At 53.9% G+C, this 14064-nt stretch overlaps 1 protein-coding gene across 2 annotated transcripts in view; it reads right to left on the minus strand.

Moving 5' to 3' along the window:
* GLP1R (glucagon like peptide 1 receptor) overlaps positions 1 to 14064 on the minus strand; it is a 44622-nt gene that overhangs the window by 27977 nt on the left and 2581 nt on the right. For both annotated transcript variants that reach the window (XM_070514984.1, XM_014831016.3), the window contains exons 2-3: positions 8918 to 9014; positions 7899 to 8006 (exon numbers count right to left, since the gene is read on the minus strand). In XM_070514984.1, coding sequence (XP_070371085.1) covers positions 7899 to 8006; positions 8918 to 9014 — 205 coding nt within the window. The remainder of the gene's footprint in view (positions 1 to 7898; positions 8007 to 8917; positions 9015 to 14064) is intronic.

The raw sequence follows: 14064 nt of genomic DNA on the forward strand, positions 1-14064 counted from the left end.
CACATACACACACACAAACACACATACCCTTCCTCCTCTGCCATATGCCTGTTTGATCTAGGGACAAGAAGGGGTCACAAAGGTGAAGGCCACCCAGCCACACCCTCAGCCTTCCCTCTCGGCCACCCTGGGATGCAGTTTGATGAATCCATGCCTTTGAGATGAGACCACTCTAGCCCATTTCCATGTCCCTGCCTGAAGCCTCAAATCACACTACTGACATGTTCTGGCATGGAGCAGCAGTGGTTCTAATAACCCCACAGCCACCCCTGCAACTTCTGATTCTCAGGACTCAGCACCCACCTCCCTCCAATACTCCTCCAGCAGAGCAGACTCTGAGAACAAAGTAGCATAGAGCTCCTGAGAGAAAGGAAGGGACATAGCCCTGCCCTCAGGGAGCCCCAGTCTGAGTGGAGACACAGCTCAGCCCTCAGGGAGCCCCAGTCTGAGGGCAGACACAGCCCCGCCCTTAAGAAGTCCTAACCTGATGAAGGAGACACAAGTGATTTAAAAGTCGAAGGTAGAGACACAGACTTTGGAGACCCCCCATTCAAAAGGGAGGAAGACCCAGCTCCTCCCTTCAAGTAGCTCCAAGTAGTTGGAGATGGAGACTGCACTTGGAGACCTCTCAGTCTGAGAGGGGGCAAGGATCCAGCCCCTGTCCCCAGAGAGCTCTAGTCTGAAGAAAGAAGGAGATACAGTCCCTAGCTTCAGGGAATCAAGACTCTCACAGAGAGAAAAACAAAAAATTGGTCAGAAAGGAAGAGCATAAATGCAAACCAAGAGAGATCAAACACAGACACAGCAGCCCCGGGGGTGGGAAGTCTCCCTGTGCCCATTCACATCAGCTCTGGGCATCTGGGCACCAGGCAGTCCTCCTGCCATGCCTCACTGTCCACCTTCCCCGAGACGTGCATGACTTGTGGCTCCAGGTTTGCTGTGAGGCCACAAGATGGGATAAGGGGCCTACTTGCATCTGAGAGGAAATGCCTCATTACCTCTCTGCAGGAGAATGTAAGTCTGACGCCAGGGTCAGGAAACCTGGGACAAAAAGGGAGGGAGATTTAGCACAGCGGGATCAAGGAGAGAAACTGGAACCAAGGATGAATTGTAAAAGATTTTATAATTCTAAAAGATTAAAAGATTTTAAAGACCAGCTTCCCCAGCTGCGGGAGGAAGACACAGTGTGAGGGAGGAAGAGAGAATGGAGAAGCCATGAGGCTCTAGTTGGCAGTGGCTGGTCAGAAGTTTCTAGGTGGAGAGGTAGCAGTAAGAACCTTGCTGGGGAGAGGCTCATTAACATGTGTGTGTGACAGCATTGCTAGCCCCAAGGCTTACCCAGTAAGAGCGCAGGAGAGACGCAGCCATCTGCCATGGGGCTCTGTTTTACAGCTCACTAACTATCCATTGACCACTGTTGTCACATGCAGGGAGGACTTTACTTCAAGATCTGGTGACAGCCCTCTTCCCACACTGTCAGGCACCTGCAGGGCCTGTGGTGGGACCTTTGCCCTTCCTTAACTCTGACCCAGCTCTGCTCCTTTCTCTGCCTCCCTTTCAGAAACAAACCCGAACTTGGTCCCTCTTCAGGAGACAAAACTGTCTGGTAATACAGTGGGGTAAGTCAGCTCAAAGCATCACTGCTTCTAGAAGAAACTGCATTTTAAGAGACTTTATCTTGTAGAGAAGCAAAAACCTGAAAATGTAATGGCAGGACTTCCGGCAGTGAGAAGAGCCGCATCCCAGTAGCTCCCTGATGCATTTATGAACGAAATCAGGCAAAGGACAAAGAGAGAGAAGGAGAGGCATGTGGTTGATACCGGCTCAACACAAGGTTGACATAAGGGAAGCCATACTGTAGAAAAGAAACCATATTGTAACTTTGAATGACCTCTGATTAACTAACCCAGACATGCTCTGTAGATTTTACGGCCCCTCCCAGCTGCTATAAGTTGACAACTTTGTTCTTTTGAGTTCCTTAGGAATGTGATGACCCCTGGGCAGAGTCTATGCTAATAGGCATCATCAATGACAACTGAAAGATCAGGGTACAGGGCATTGCTCTGGTCTCTGATGCATATCCAGTAAAACGAAAGACTACCAGGAACTAAGACCAGATGTCTGCCCCCATGGAGATCAGATGCCTCCCCGACCCAGAGACCAGCCCCATATATAAAACTGGCCTGTAGTCTTTGTTCTGTAAGATGGTTTTTTTGGACAGCAGTTGGCCATCTTCCCCCTTGCTAGCAAGCTGTAATAAAAAAAACCCTTTCTCTCCTATCACCTTCCTCTCAACTATTGGCATGTCTTGCAGTGCAGACAACCCCCCCCCCCCACCTTGGATGGTGACATGGTCTGATTTTAGCAACCTGAGGGGCTCATCTCAGGCCCCCGGATGCCCCTTTTATCTGCTGTGTGTATGCCTGGAATTCTTCAGCAGGGGTCTGATATGAGGCCAAACCAGTCTCCAGCGGTAGATAACCCCAGAGCAATAATGGGGATCTGGGCTGACTCCATGGGGAGTGAGACTGATGCCAGAACCTTTTCTGGGAGTCTGTTTTGATGAGAGGAAGCTGACAGAAAAGAGGAGGCAGACGGGCCCAGGAAGGGAGAGGACAAGGCAATGTGGCACAAACGTTCGAACTGCCCATTTACCCAGGACTCAGCCAGCAGGTGTATGACTCGAATAATACCCACTTGCCACAGCTGGCACAGGGCCTGGCATACAGTAGGCACTCACAATTGCTGGTTCCCTCCCTACATACCCCTTACACACCTCTCTGCAGGCTGTACATTCAGAATCTGTTTTTGAACACCTGCTGTATGCCTGACACCTTTGAACATCACAACCACTTTACAAGGTAGGCAAGGTTAATCCCATTTTACAGATGAAGAAACTGAGCCTCTGAGAGGCCAAGTGACTTGCCCAAGATCATCCAGCCAGGAAGTAGCAAAGTCAGGATTCAAACCTCCAGCTCTTTGCCTCCAGAGGCTAAACGTCAGAAGCCAAATTTGCTGCTAACAGTCAACAATGGCCACGTACAATTTCTCCTCTGCCCTTCTTCTGGGCCTGGATTTGCTAACATTTAGTGTCCTCCCAGCAGGTCCTCTTGCCAGTACAGACCCCTGGCAGCCTGCACCGTTCCAAGGCCCTCTGTTTAGGATCAGCTGCGAGGCTGAGGGGTGGGGGAGGTGTGTGCACAGACGTGTGTGTTACTGCCCTAGTGTCGAGGGATCACTGTGTGCCTGAAAAGCTCAGGGAGCCTATGTGAGTGTGTCTGCCAATTATCTTCATTAGCAGCCAATATTAAAAGCCAGGGCTGGTTCCTGGCTGGGCCTGTGGTCCCCAGACACCCATCTTTGCTGCAGGTGGGGTGGGTCTGGGCACAGTCCTGCATATCAGCCCAGCTTTATCTGGCCCAGAAGCTGCTGGTAAATCACAGCCAGGGGCTTGGCTCTGCTCTTGTCAACACTAGGAGGCAGCCGGCCTCATGCCAGGAGGCCCAGGGATATTTCATTAAGTCAGACCCTGGTGCTGGAAATAAAACCCCCAATTAAACACCTCCCCTCCTGGAAACTGCAGCGGCGTCTGTAATCAAGCTAACAGCCGCCCTTCCACGTGGACGCGGGCACTCAGGGCTGTGGAGAGCTGCTCATGAATCCATTAGCTCCTGCACCCTGGCAACCACAGCAGCCAGGGAGGACTACTGGGCCCCCGTGGTACAGACCAGGAAGCTGGGGTTCAGAGAGGGAGTCACAGGTCTTCCTCAAAGTAGTAGAAAGAGGGTCAAAGGCAGGGGCCGAACTGAAGGCATCAGCTTGGGGTGGGGGTGAGGGGTAGAGCCTCACATCATGACATAGCAGAAGGAGCTGAGGGTCGGAACTAGACAGACTCAAGTTCAAATCCTGATTCTGCCCTCAATCTGCTATGGGACCTTAGGCAGATCTCCCCAGGTCTCAGTCTCTTCATCTGTAAAATGGGAACAATATGACTTCCCAGGTCTACGGTGTGAGGATTAGGAAAAAAAGCGCGTGTAGCGCCTGGTGCATAGTAGGCCTTCAAACTACGGTCACAATGGAAGCCCTGCTGCTGCCCCACCCCAGTTTCTCGAAAAGGCACTCTTTCCCTGAGGCTGTGGCTGGAGCTGAGGACACCACCTCAGCCAGAAGTCCTCCGGGGCCACGCGCAGGCCTCTATCTCCCTTTGGCAACCCCGGCCTGCTGTGAAAGCTCCTGGCTCAACATTACTCAAGGGAGGCACCTGTCAGAGTTTCCAAGAATTGTGAGTTATGGGCTATTTTAAAAGCATTTTATGACTCTCATATAATTAGAACTAAGCTAACAAAACAGGTAGAGACCAGGAGGGGGTGCAGCTAATGAGACCGGAATGATTTGTAGCGAGCAGATCAGCTGTTTGTGGGTAAACCAGCCTGTTGGAGGGCCCTCAGGCGGCAGCCGGCTCTCTGAAGCCTCTCCAGCCTTCAGGTTTACAGAGAATCTTGTTGACACGAGGCATCTCCTTTGAAAACCTGCCTTCCTGGACTCATCTGCTCCTGCCCTCTCTGCGCAAGCTGGAGTCCCAAATTCTGCATGAGAGGGGTCCGAATTTGAGGGCTCGGCTGGCTTCCCTGGGACATTGTGTAGCTCTGAGGCCTGGCCCGTCTCCAAGGGGTTGCCTGCATGTCCTCCCTCCCTGGAGGACCCTCCCTCCCCCCTCTCCATCTGCCTGTTCTTTCAGGCCTGGCCTCGATGTCACCTCTCTCCAAAAGCCTTCCTGATGCCACACCCCGGGCGAAGAGGTGGCTCTGACTTCCCTTAGCACCACTTTTTGAGCCACTGAGCTGACCTCTTCAGCCCCGTGGTGAGGGGACACCCCTTCAGCACAACACACATACACTCACACACCCCTAAGGTCTCATTGGCATCCCTGGCTCCTGACACAGACCTCACTCAGTGCCCTCTTACTGTGGGAAACAATTCTTTCTCTGGTTGCTCATTCCTCTGCCCTTCTCTGCACCCAGAAGGCTGCCCTGGGGACAGCATCACCTGGGCTCCCTGCCCTCTCCTGCATTTGGCCAATGGGAGGCACAGGAAGAAAGTAGGAGGGCGGAAGGAGAGAGGCTGGGGTATTTCTCCCTTGCTCCCTTCCTGCCTTGATTCTGAGGTTCTGGCAGTTGGCTTTGCCTCTCTGTGGCCACAGCTGCTGAGTCGCCTCTCTGTCACCATGACCTCCAGCTCTCCTGGGGGCCCCATAGCCCCTTTCCTGCTCCACGCAGGTCTAGGGATGCTAAAGCTTCCCACTGCTGTGCTCCTTGGTACTTTACATGCCTTACTGGCCCCTTAAGCTGCCCAGCCTCTGTAAGTGGCCTCTCCATTAAAATCTCTTCCAATTCCCAGCTGGGTGTGTTTTCTGCCAGGACCCTGCCTGAGACACCCTGCTTCCTTCTCCCCACCCCTAATTCACACTATGAAGTTTCTCCACAGGCTACTCCCTTGATCAACCCAAGAAAGCTCCAGAACTCCAGAAGAAAGTTCCTGCTCCCACTTGTGCTGGGTGAGGGTCAGAGAAGCCCCCAGTGCCAGCCTTTGGCAAGGGGACAATCAGGACAGGCCAGAGACAGCAATTATGCTATGGGATCCTGCGGTGGGTGACTCTGTGGGTCCCTAGCTCACGGAGAGCGGGGAGGGAGGCAGAGTCGGTGATTCCAGGTATCAAAAAGGAGTGAATTAGCCTGGTGAGTCCGGGGAGGGGAGCGGAGGCTGGCAGGGGGCCTGTGCAGTGGCCGTTATCTTCATAGAGAAAGCAATAAAACTGTGTTCGCTCATAAACGGGCACCACCAGGACCTATTTCCTGCTCAAATAAAATTAAAGGTGATGGATGGAGCCGCGAGCAGCAGGCAGAGCTGGGGGCGGCTTGGTGCTGAGTGATGGGCCCTGTCCTGCGCCCGGCTCCCTGGGGTCTAGAGACCCAGCCCAGGCTGGCCAAGCAGCCAGTCCCAAACCTTTGGGAGGCAGAGAAAGTATGTGTACTGCAAGAGGTGGAGGAGGTCTGCAGGGTGGTTGGAAAAAATTAACAGCTACCATTTTTCAAGGACCTGCAACCCTCCCAACACCCCCATCACCTGGTGTTACCCCATCTCCACGGGATAAAGCATGCTGAGGCAGAGAGGGAACTTGCTCATCACACAGCCACTCAGAACATCGGCAAACAGAACCATTAGATTGTAGGGCTCAACTTTTTCGTCTATAGGGAGAGGGCAGGCAGCTCACTGCCCTCCCCAGGGGTGTGCCCAGCCAGCAGAGGCCCAGGCCACTCACCTGTCTCCACGCCCAGGGCCACACACAGGTGCTCCCCCCCACACACACACACACGCACACTTAAGGAAGTCCAATATAGCAATTAAACACACTGACTAAAGCAGACCCCTGGAAGGATTCCTGGGTCTGCTACTTACTACATGTGTGAGCTTGGAAAAGGCACTTAGCATCTCAGTGCCCCAGTCTCCTCCTCTGCAAAATGGGAGGACAATGAAAGTCTTTGTCCCACAGGATTGTTGTGAGGACTGATTGAGGGGACACGTGTAAAGTGTTTTACAATGGGCCACAGAAGTGCCATGTGAGGGGCCACTAATCCCCCATGTGTCTTACCCAGGTGCCCGCCTCTTTCCAGGGCCGGGCTCTCCCTGCGCACCTTGGAGAGAGGCGGGTGTATTGGGAGAGCGGAGGAGAGAGTGTCCTGAGGAGTCCTGTCTGCTCACGCCAGGACCTGCCAGGGGCCTTGATGTTCCCCTCAGGGGCCGCTTCCTCCAGGAAGACTGCTGGCTTCCCATAGTACGACCTCACTCTCTCACTTGCTTCTGGGCTGGTTTCTGCTTGGTCTCAGGCCCCTTCAAGGCAGAGTGGTCAAGAGCTTGGGTTCAAACCCTGGCTCTGCCATTTACCACGTTATCTGGAGTGAGTGAGAAACTTTCTGGGGCCTCAGTTTCTTCATTTGTCTAAAAAGCATATCCATGGGGCAGTTGTAAAGATTAAATGAAAACCCTGCCTTTAGGGAAGGACTTAGCACAGAGTAGGTATGCACTATACATGAGTTGTTATTATTATTATAAGAGAGTGTCTTTTCTCCTCTTATTGAGACTGTGAGCTCCTAGAGGCTAAGATGCAGGTCTCCTGTGAGCCTGGGATAGATGGGGGGTAGTGGGGGGGGGGGGCGGGGGCGACGCCTTAACTACCCACACAGTCAGATCTCCCGCTGCAACCTCTGTAGGTCTCTTACTCCAATGACCTTCTCACTTACCCAGTCATACCCTTCCCAGCGCCGGGTGTCCCCTGCAGGCAGGAGTGAGCTGGGGAGGGCCTGAGGGACAACCCCACCAATGCCCTGATCACTGTTCCCATCTGGGCTCATCTGATCAGTGAACCCCTAAAGAGTCAGGAGGTGGCTAGGTGCCACTACCTGGTAGGCGGCAGCCACAAACTAACGTTGTACTTACATACATCATACATTCACACATCACGCACACACGTCATACATACATGCATACATCATACACATTCATCAGAGTCATGATGCTCTGGGTAACCCCCCCCAACCCCCAGGATCTGGCTACTTTCCTGATTACTGGATGGGAGGGGGGCTCACATTTCTCTCTTAAGTCAGACCTCACCTCCCCTGCATCTGCCAGCACAGGCCTCAGACCCAGTTACACCAATACCCCCGACTCCCCTTCCATAATAAAAGACAGGCAGACTGCCCATTAGGAGGCCTAAGGACCTTCTGGGATGGAGAGGGCTGTGTCTCAGGGAAAGACAGCAGTGCCCTGCTACTCCACACCCCGCCCCAGGCCTCCTGGATACGGAGGGGAAGGGTGGTCTGTGGAGTGGGGAGGGGACTCACCGTTACTGGCCCAGGGCAGGTACCAGGGGCAGCTGACGTTCACGAGGGAGCCCGGCAGCCCGTCTGGCCAGCAGGCATACTCGTCGAAGGTCCGGTTGCAGAACAGGCCTGGTGCAGGGGGAACAGTCTCCGAGTCCTGGCCTGGCCATGGCACTTCCCCTCCCCTCCGCACTCCAGGGCTGGCAGGGCAGAAGCCTCAGCCGTGTGCTTTCTATGTGCCAAGCACTTTCCCTACCCCGCAGGTACCAAGCAAGGGGACTCGGCCACTTATCAGCAGTGGGACCTTCAGCAAGTTACTGTCTCTGTCTCCTCACCTGTAAAATGGGGTAATCCCGAACCCACAGGGCTTTGTGGGGGTAAACAGTGTATGTGACGCAGATTCCTGAGCATAGTAAGTGTGTGCTCCGCACACGATCCCTAGAGGCCTAGTCTTAAGTTAGACATCGCAGATGCGGGGGAAATGGAGCTCACGAGGCTGAAGGAACCTTACTGATGTCACTGTGTTATGATTGCAGGGCCAGGACTTGAACCCAGGCCTATCTGGCTCCAATCCTGTGCTCTTTAAACAACCCCACAAACTCCCCCAAAACATTTATTCCTGTAAATACGTTGGTTGGGGCTCCAGCCCCTGCACAGGCTGGAAAGTGCTCAGGAAGATGGAGAATGGAAAGCCCAGGTCCCTGCTTCTGAGGGGCCCAGCTGGGGACGAGGGGGAATAAGGCCACAATGAGACAGCACCCCAAGGCTGACTGCAGAGCCAATGGGCAAGAGCCAAAGACCACCTCATTCCTTGGGGGAAGATTTACAGAGGAGGTGGTACTCCCGCTGGACTTTGAAGATCCTGCGAATTTTCAGTAGTTGGAAAGGGGGCAGGAAGGCATTTGGGTGAAGGAACAGAATGGACAAAGGGATGGAAGCATAGGACAGATGTGGCATCCTAGAGGGACAAATGATGCCCAACCTTGGGGCCCTTCAAAGCCTCCAGGAGGTGGTTGGGTGAGGGCCCCACCTGGACTCACCTGTGGCTGGTGGTGGAGTCTCCATCAGGAAGCGCTGGCACTGGCGTCGGTATTCCCACCATTTCTGCAGTGTCTCTGAGAAGGACACAGTGGCACCCTGGAAGGAGGGCAGAAATGAGGGCCCCGTGGGTCCAGCCAGTCCCTTGTCTACCCATGTCCCTCTACCTTTTGGTTTCTTGATCTCCAGGGGATCTCAGATCCCCAAACTCCACCAGGCACTGGCCATCTCTGACAGTGAGAGAGAACAGCTCAGCACCACAGCGGGGCTCCAGGTGGATGTTTTGATGTCTTTATCCCTCCCAGGGGACCAGTGCACAGCTTGATGTCTAGTAAGTGCCCAGCAAATGTCTACTGAATGGATGCTGTTGGGGGTGAGTGGGTGAGGGAGGAGGGGAGAGTGTGTATCTCATTCAGGTGTCATCTGACCTCACCTAGAAGAGAGAGTTCCTGAGGGCCCACTGGCTTCATTATTGCCACGTGTTCCTTTCCAGTGCCCAGTCAGCCTGCCTATGAGGCTGTCGCACTTCCTCAACTAGAAGGGGACATGCAGGCCCAGAGTGGAAGAGGGACTCAGTCAAGGTCCCACAGCACGCCAAGGAGCAGAGCTAAGGCTAGGACCAAGAGTCCCCCAGATCAGTGCCTGTGATGGAGCATTGGAGGGCCTGGGGCGTGGTGGGATTCAGCGCCACAGAACCTGGTAATACTATGCCATTAGCATCCCCCCAGCAAAATGCAAGCATGTTACCTTGGAGACTACACAACCCCCAAGTGTCCCCTTCCAACATAAAACTCAGATCAAATGTTCAGCTCAGCTTCTATCAACTGGAGAAGGAGGGGTCCTGAGGACATGGGGTGAAGGGGTCAGGAAAGTTCCAGAAAATGGAGATCAGGCCTGCGATGGGAGGGGTCCCCCATCTGTGAGTAGGGAGAGATGAACCTCAATTTTCAGGTAAGGTAACAGAACTGGCTTTTTAGCACAGAGACCCAAACAGACCCACTCGAGTGAGAATTGTCCCTTCCGAACATTTTTGTGTACATCCTTTAGATATGTCTTGGGACTAGGTTTCTTTTTATTTGTGCTTTTTCCTGAATAGGCCAAAGAGTATAAATATTCCTCATTTAGAGGCTGCAGATGCTGGAATGACCAGGGAGCTCCTTGTATAAAATTTACGGCCTATACATAATTTAAAACAAAATTTCACTTTCTGAAGTCACAAAACTACATGTGTGCTGAAATTAAAATAGCTTCATTTTGGAAGCTTGCACCTTTGACGGCAGTGCCCTGAGCACACGCTGGATCTGGTTTCTGGGTAATCCTGCCCTGGTTTAAGCTGAGTCCTGGTTTATAAGACACTTCCCATAAAGACACGGGTTGTCATGTGCTCATCCCCGGCTGCAGAGGAAGCCCCAGGGAGGGGACCAAGTTTGCCTGAGCCCCAGCCACATTGTTGGAGTAGGTGTGCTGAGGCTGCAGGTGGGCCTACCTGAAGGACTGAGCTTTTCCGCAAAGGTCAAGTGTATTTGTTTAAAAGATGAATAAATAAATAAAAGAAGAAGGAATCAACCACAACGACAGCAAAAGCAGTGCCATGAGTTTAGTTACAACTGAGTGCTCGGCACAGCTCTTACTAGAGCTGGTCCTAGGGGACCCCCACCCTTTTTCCTTCTCCTCCCTGCCCCTAAAAGCAGCAACTGCTGGTGGTAGGAGGGTGGAGGGACCAGGCAGAAAGGCCCATTGATCTTTTTCTAGGAGGAGAGCAGGCAGGAAGCAAGGTCGCTGCTGGGAACAGGACCAAGCAGAAGGTGTGTTTGGGGTGGGGAGTGGTGACAAGAAAGCCCATGGAAACCAGAAGTCTCAAGGTGGGGGTTGGGGTGGGGTTAAAGGCTAAGGACACCACCAGGAAGCCAGCCTGGCCACCAACTCCTCAGAGAGCTTCAAGACAAAGGCAGCCCTGTCACCTGCCCTGAGGACCCTCAAACACAAAACTATCTTCAGACCGGGGCTCCCCGAAGACGGGGCCGTGTCTCTCTCAGATGTCTGAGACAGGCTGTGTCTCCTTCAGACTGGGGCTCCCTGAGGGAGGCGCTGTGTCTCCCCTTACATAGAGAGCTTCCTGACAATAGGGGTCCTCTGCCTTCTTCCTGCACCAGTGCAGGGTCTCCCATATGTGCTCATCCTCACAGCAACACACACAGCACAAACTAGTCACACCTCTGGTCTCCCCCGACCTGGTGTTAATGGAAGCCACGCCTTGTGCCAGGCTCTGGGTGCTCAGGGGGTTTGGGTGGACATAGGAAACCCAACGATAAAGGACAGAGCCCTGGCCTGAAAGAGTCCCTAGACTACTTGGGGGTGAGGTGGAGTCAAACGCTTTGCAGGACCTAACAGAGAAGGCCGTGGGTGAAAGTGCTCGGCGCAGGGCTCAGCGTCAATGCAAAGCAGGAGGACCCTGCAGACTGAGCTCCGGTGAAGTGGGAGTTGGGGGTGCCAAGACTGTACTGGCAAGGTTGGAGGGTGGGCATTTCAGCAGGAAGGCCCAGCAGGGACAAAGGTGCAGAGGTGGGGACAGTCATCCTCCGGCAAGCAGAGGAAAGCCTTGAGCTGATGTCCAGGAGGACTTTCTGGGCCAGGGAGAGAGCACAACCTGGGACAGATGTGAGGCTCCAGTCTGGGACAAGGCTGGGACCCACCCAGTGCAGCGGTGCCCAGGTGACACAGGGGAGGGTGAACAGCCCTGGCTTTAGGCTCAGATCAGGGCCTGATCCTGGCTCCCCGATAAAGCTTGTGATGTTGTAGAAGCATTTTAACCCCTAGCCTCAGCCTACACATGTTGCCAAATGGGAATAATAAGAGTCCCGACCCCTCCAGGATTGTTGTGAGGATTAAGTGAGTTAATGCTTAGGACGGCCCCTGGCATGTGGAAAACGCACAGACACTGGCAGCGGTTCTCAGGATTTCTGCTGGCAGAGTGGACCACCACCGGGCAGCCTGGCTTCCTGGGGAATCTGGGCCCCTCCCCCCTCTCACACTTCTAGGATCAACAAAGTCCCAGAAGGAGGAAATGAACATATTTTCATACCCAAGGACCAATCATTCTGCTCAATTGGTGACATCTTCCAGCAGCAACCAGAGCCAGTGGCAAAGCCAAGAGGGGACACTCGGGACTCCATGCCCATGGGCAGGGAACTGTGAGGAGGGGCAGGGCCCTGTCCACCAACCCCCGCCCCATTTCATCCTCCTGTGACATTTCTCCCTGAAGCAAGCCTGGAGAGGTGGAGCTGGGGGTGCTGGGTGGTGGAGAGGACACAGTGGCGATGCCCCTGCCCCTCACAGGGCAGCAGAGCTGGCCCAGAGAACAGGGCAGCTGCAGGGGGCCTGAGGGACGAGGGTGAGGGCAAGCTGGCAGGTTTGAGAATCGGGACTTGCCAGGCTTCATGGGAGCTTTCTGAGTGGGATGAAGGCAAATGGGGACAACACCCAGGGTGGAGCTTACAATAAGGAGGGGGCAGACTCAGGAGTCTGGGGAGGAAGCAGGAGGTGAGAAAGAGGATGCCAGGAGAGAGTGGTGTGCAGGAGAGAGAGCACTGGACAGAGAGTCACGAGTCCTTGGTTTAAATGCCAGTTCTGTCTGGTCCTGTGGGACCGATGGGACACACTGTAATCTTTTGGGGTGTCAGCTTCCTCATCTGTAAAATAGGCATATCATCCTTCTCAAAGAGTTACTGTACAGATCCAGCAAGATAAAGCAGGTGAAAATCTTCACGAATCATCAAGCCCTGCACAAGTGGGCAGTATTAAAAGGAAAACGACATAGAGTGGTCGCTCTCAAGACCTTGGCCTCTCCGGCCCACTGAGGTGGGAAAAACTGAAAAGGGCATCCCCAAAGGAGAAAGAGGGCTCCAGGACAACTCCCGGGACCCCCCAGCCTGGTGCAGCCCCTCACCTTCCCCAGCGGCTCCTCCCAGGACCACTAGCATCCTCCCCCTCTGCCCTCTTCCCAGAGCTCAAAGCATCCCAGCTGGCCCCGGAGCCCTGCAGGGGTGGGGCAGCCCGATCCCTGGCTCTTTGACTCCTTTTTTTTCTCTTAAGGGTTTTAAATATCTGAGCAGAAGGGCAGGGCAAGGAAAACAGTACACACATGCCCACATGCATAAGAATGCTCACACGGATACACTGTCACACACAGTATCACACACACCATCCAGTACATTCTTACATACTGACACACTGACACAGAGCGTCTCTCTCACATGCACAAACACACAGACTGTCAGGCACGGACTCACATGCTGAGACATTGCCCCTTGATGCGCACATCACACTCGGACCCCTTGACTGACATATATGCAGCTCACACTGTCATACACACACGTACAGAGAAAGAGCCACATGTTCTGTCACAAGCACACTCTGTCTCACCCACACACGGACACATACTGGCAGACATCTGTTCACACACTAAGGTGTCTCACACACACACACGGATCTTTCCATAGACACACTATCTCACACGGGGGCACAAACACATATACACTGTCAGACACACAACTACATGCTGAGATGTTTCACACAAATGACTCCCACACAGACAGACTGTCACACACAGTGTCACGTACAAATACAGAGAAACAGGGGCTCATAGAGGCCCCCGCCATCCCCCCAGGTCTGTCTCTCTCTTCCTGTCTCTGTCTCTATCTCTGCATCTCTGTATCTCTCCATCACACACACACAGAGGAATCTGCCCAGGGGCAGGCTGCAGCTAAGGTAGAGCCTGTTTTTCCTCAGCACCAGGCATCCGAGGGCAGCCTCGGATGGGGTTTCTTGGTTGCTCCTGCCCCGGCCCCCACCCGGGGTCCATGTCCAGGAGGGAGCCCAGCTCACGACGAAGTACATGCCGATGGCTACACACCTGGCCTCCAGCCACCCTTCCCGAGAGTGCGGAGGCACGGGGCGACCAACGACCCCTCTCCGAGCCCTGTTCTGCAGCCTGGAGAAGGCTTCCAGGATTCCCCAGTGACTAAAGCTGTCGCTTCAGGGTGCCAGTGTCTCAGTCCTCTCCAAAACCCCACGTGATAGAGCTTGTGATCCCTGTTTACAGATGAGGAAACTGAGGCTTGGGATGGTCTTGGGTGTCCCACCCAAGATC

The sequence above is a fragment of the Equus asinus genome, chromosome 8, assembly GCF_041296235.1.
Source record: "Equus asinus isolate D_3611 breed Donkey chromosome 8, EquAss-T2T_v2, whole genome shotgun sequence".
Classification (NCBI taxonomy): Eukaryota; Metazoa; Chordata; class Mammalia; order Perissodactyla; family Equidae; genus Equus; species Equus asinus.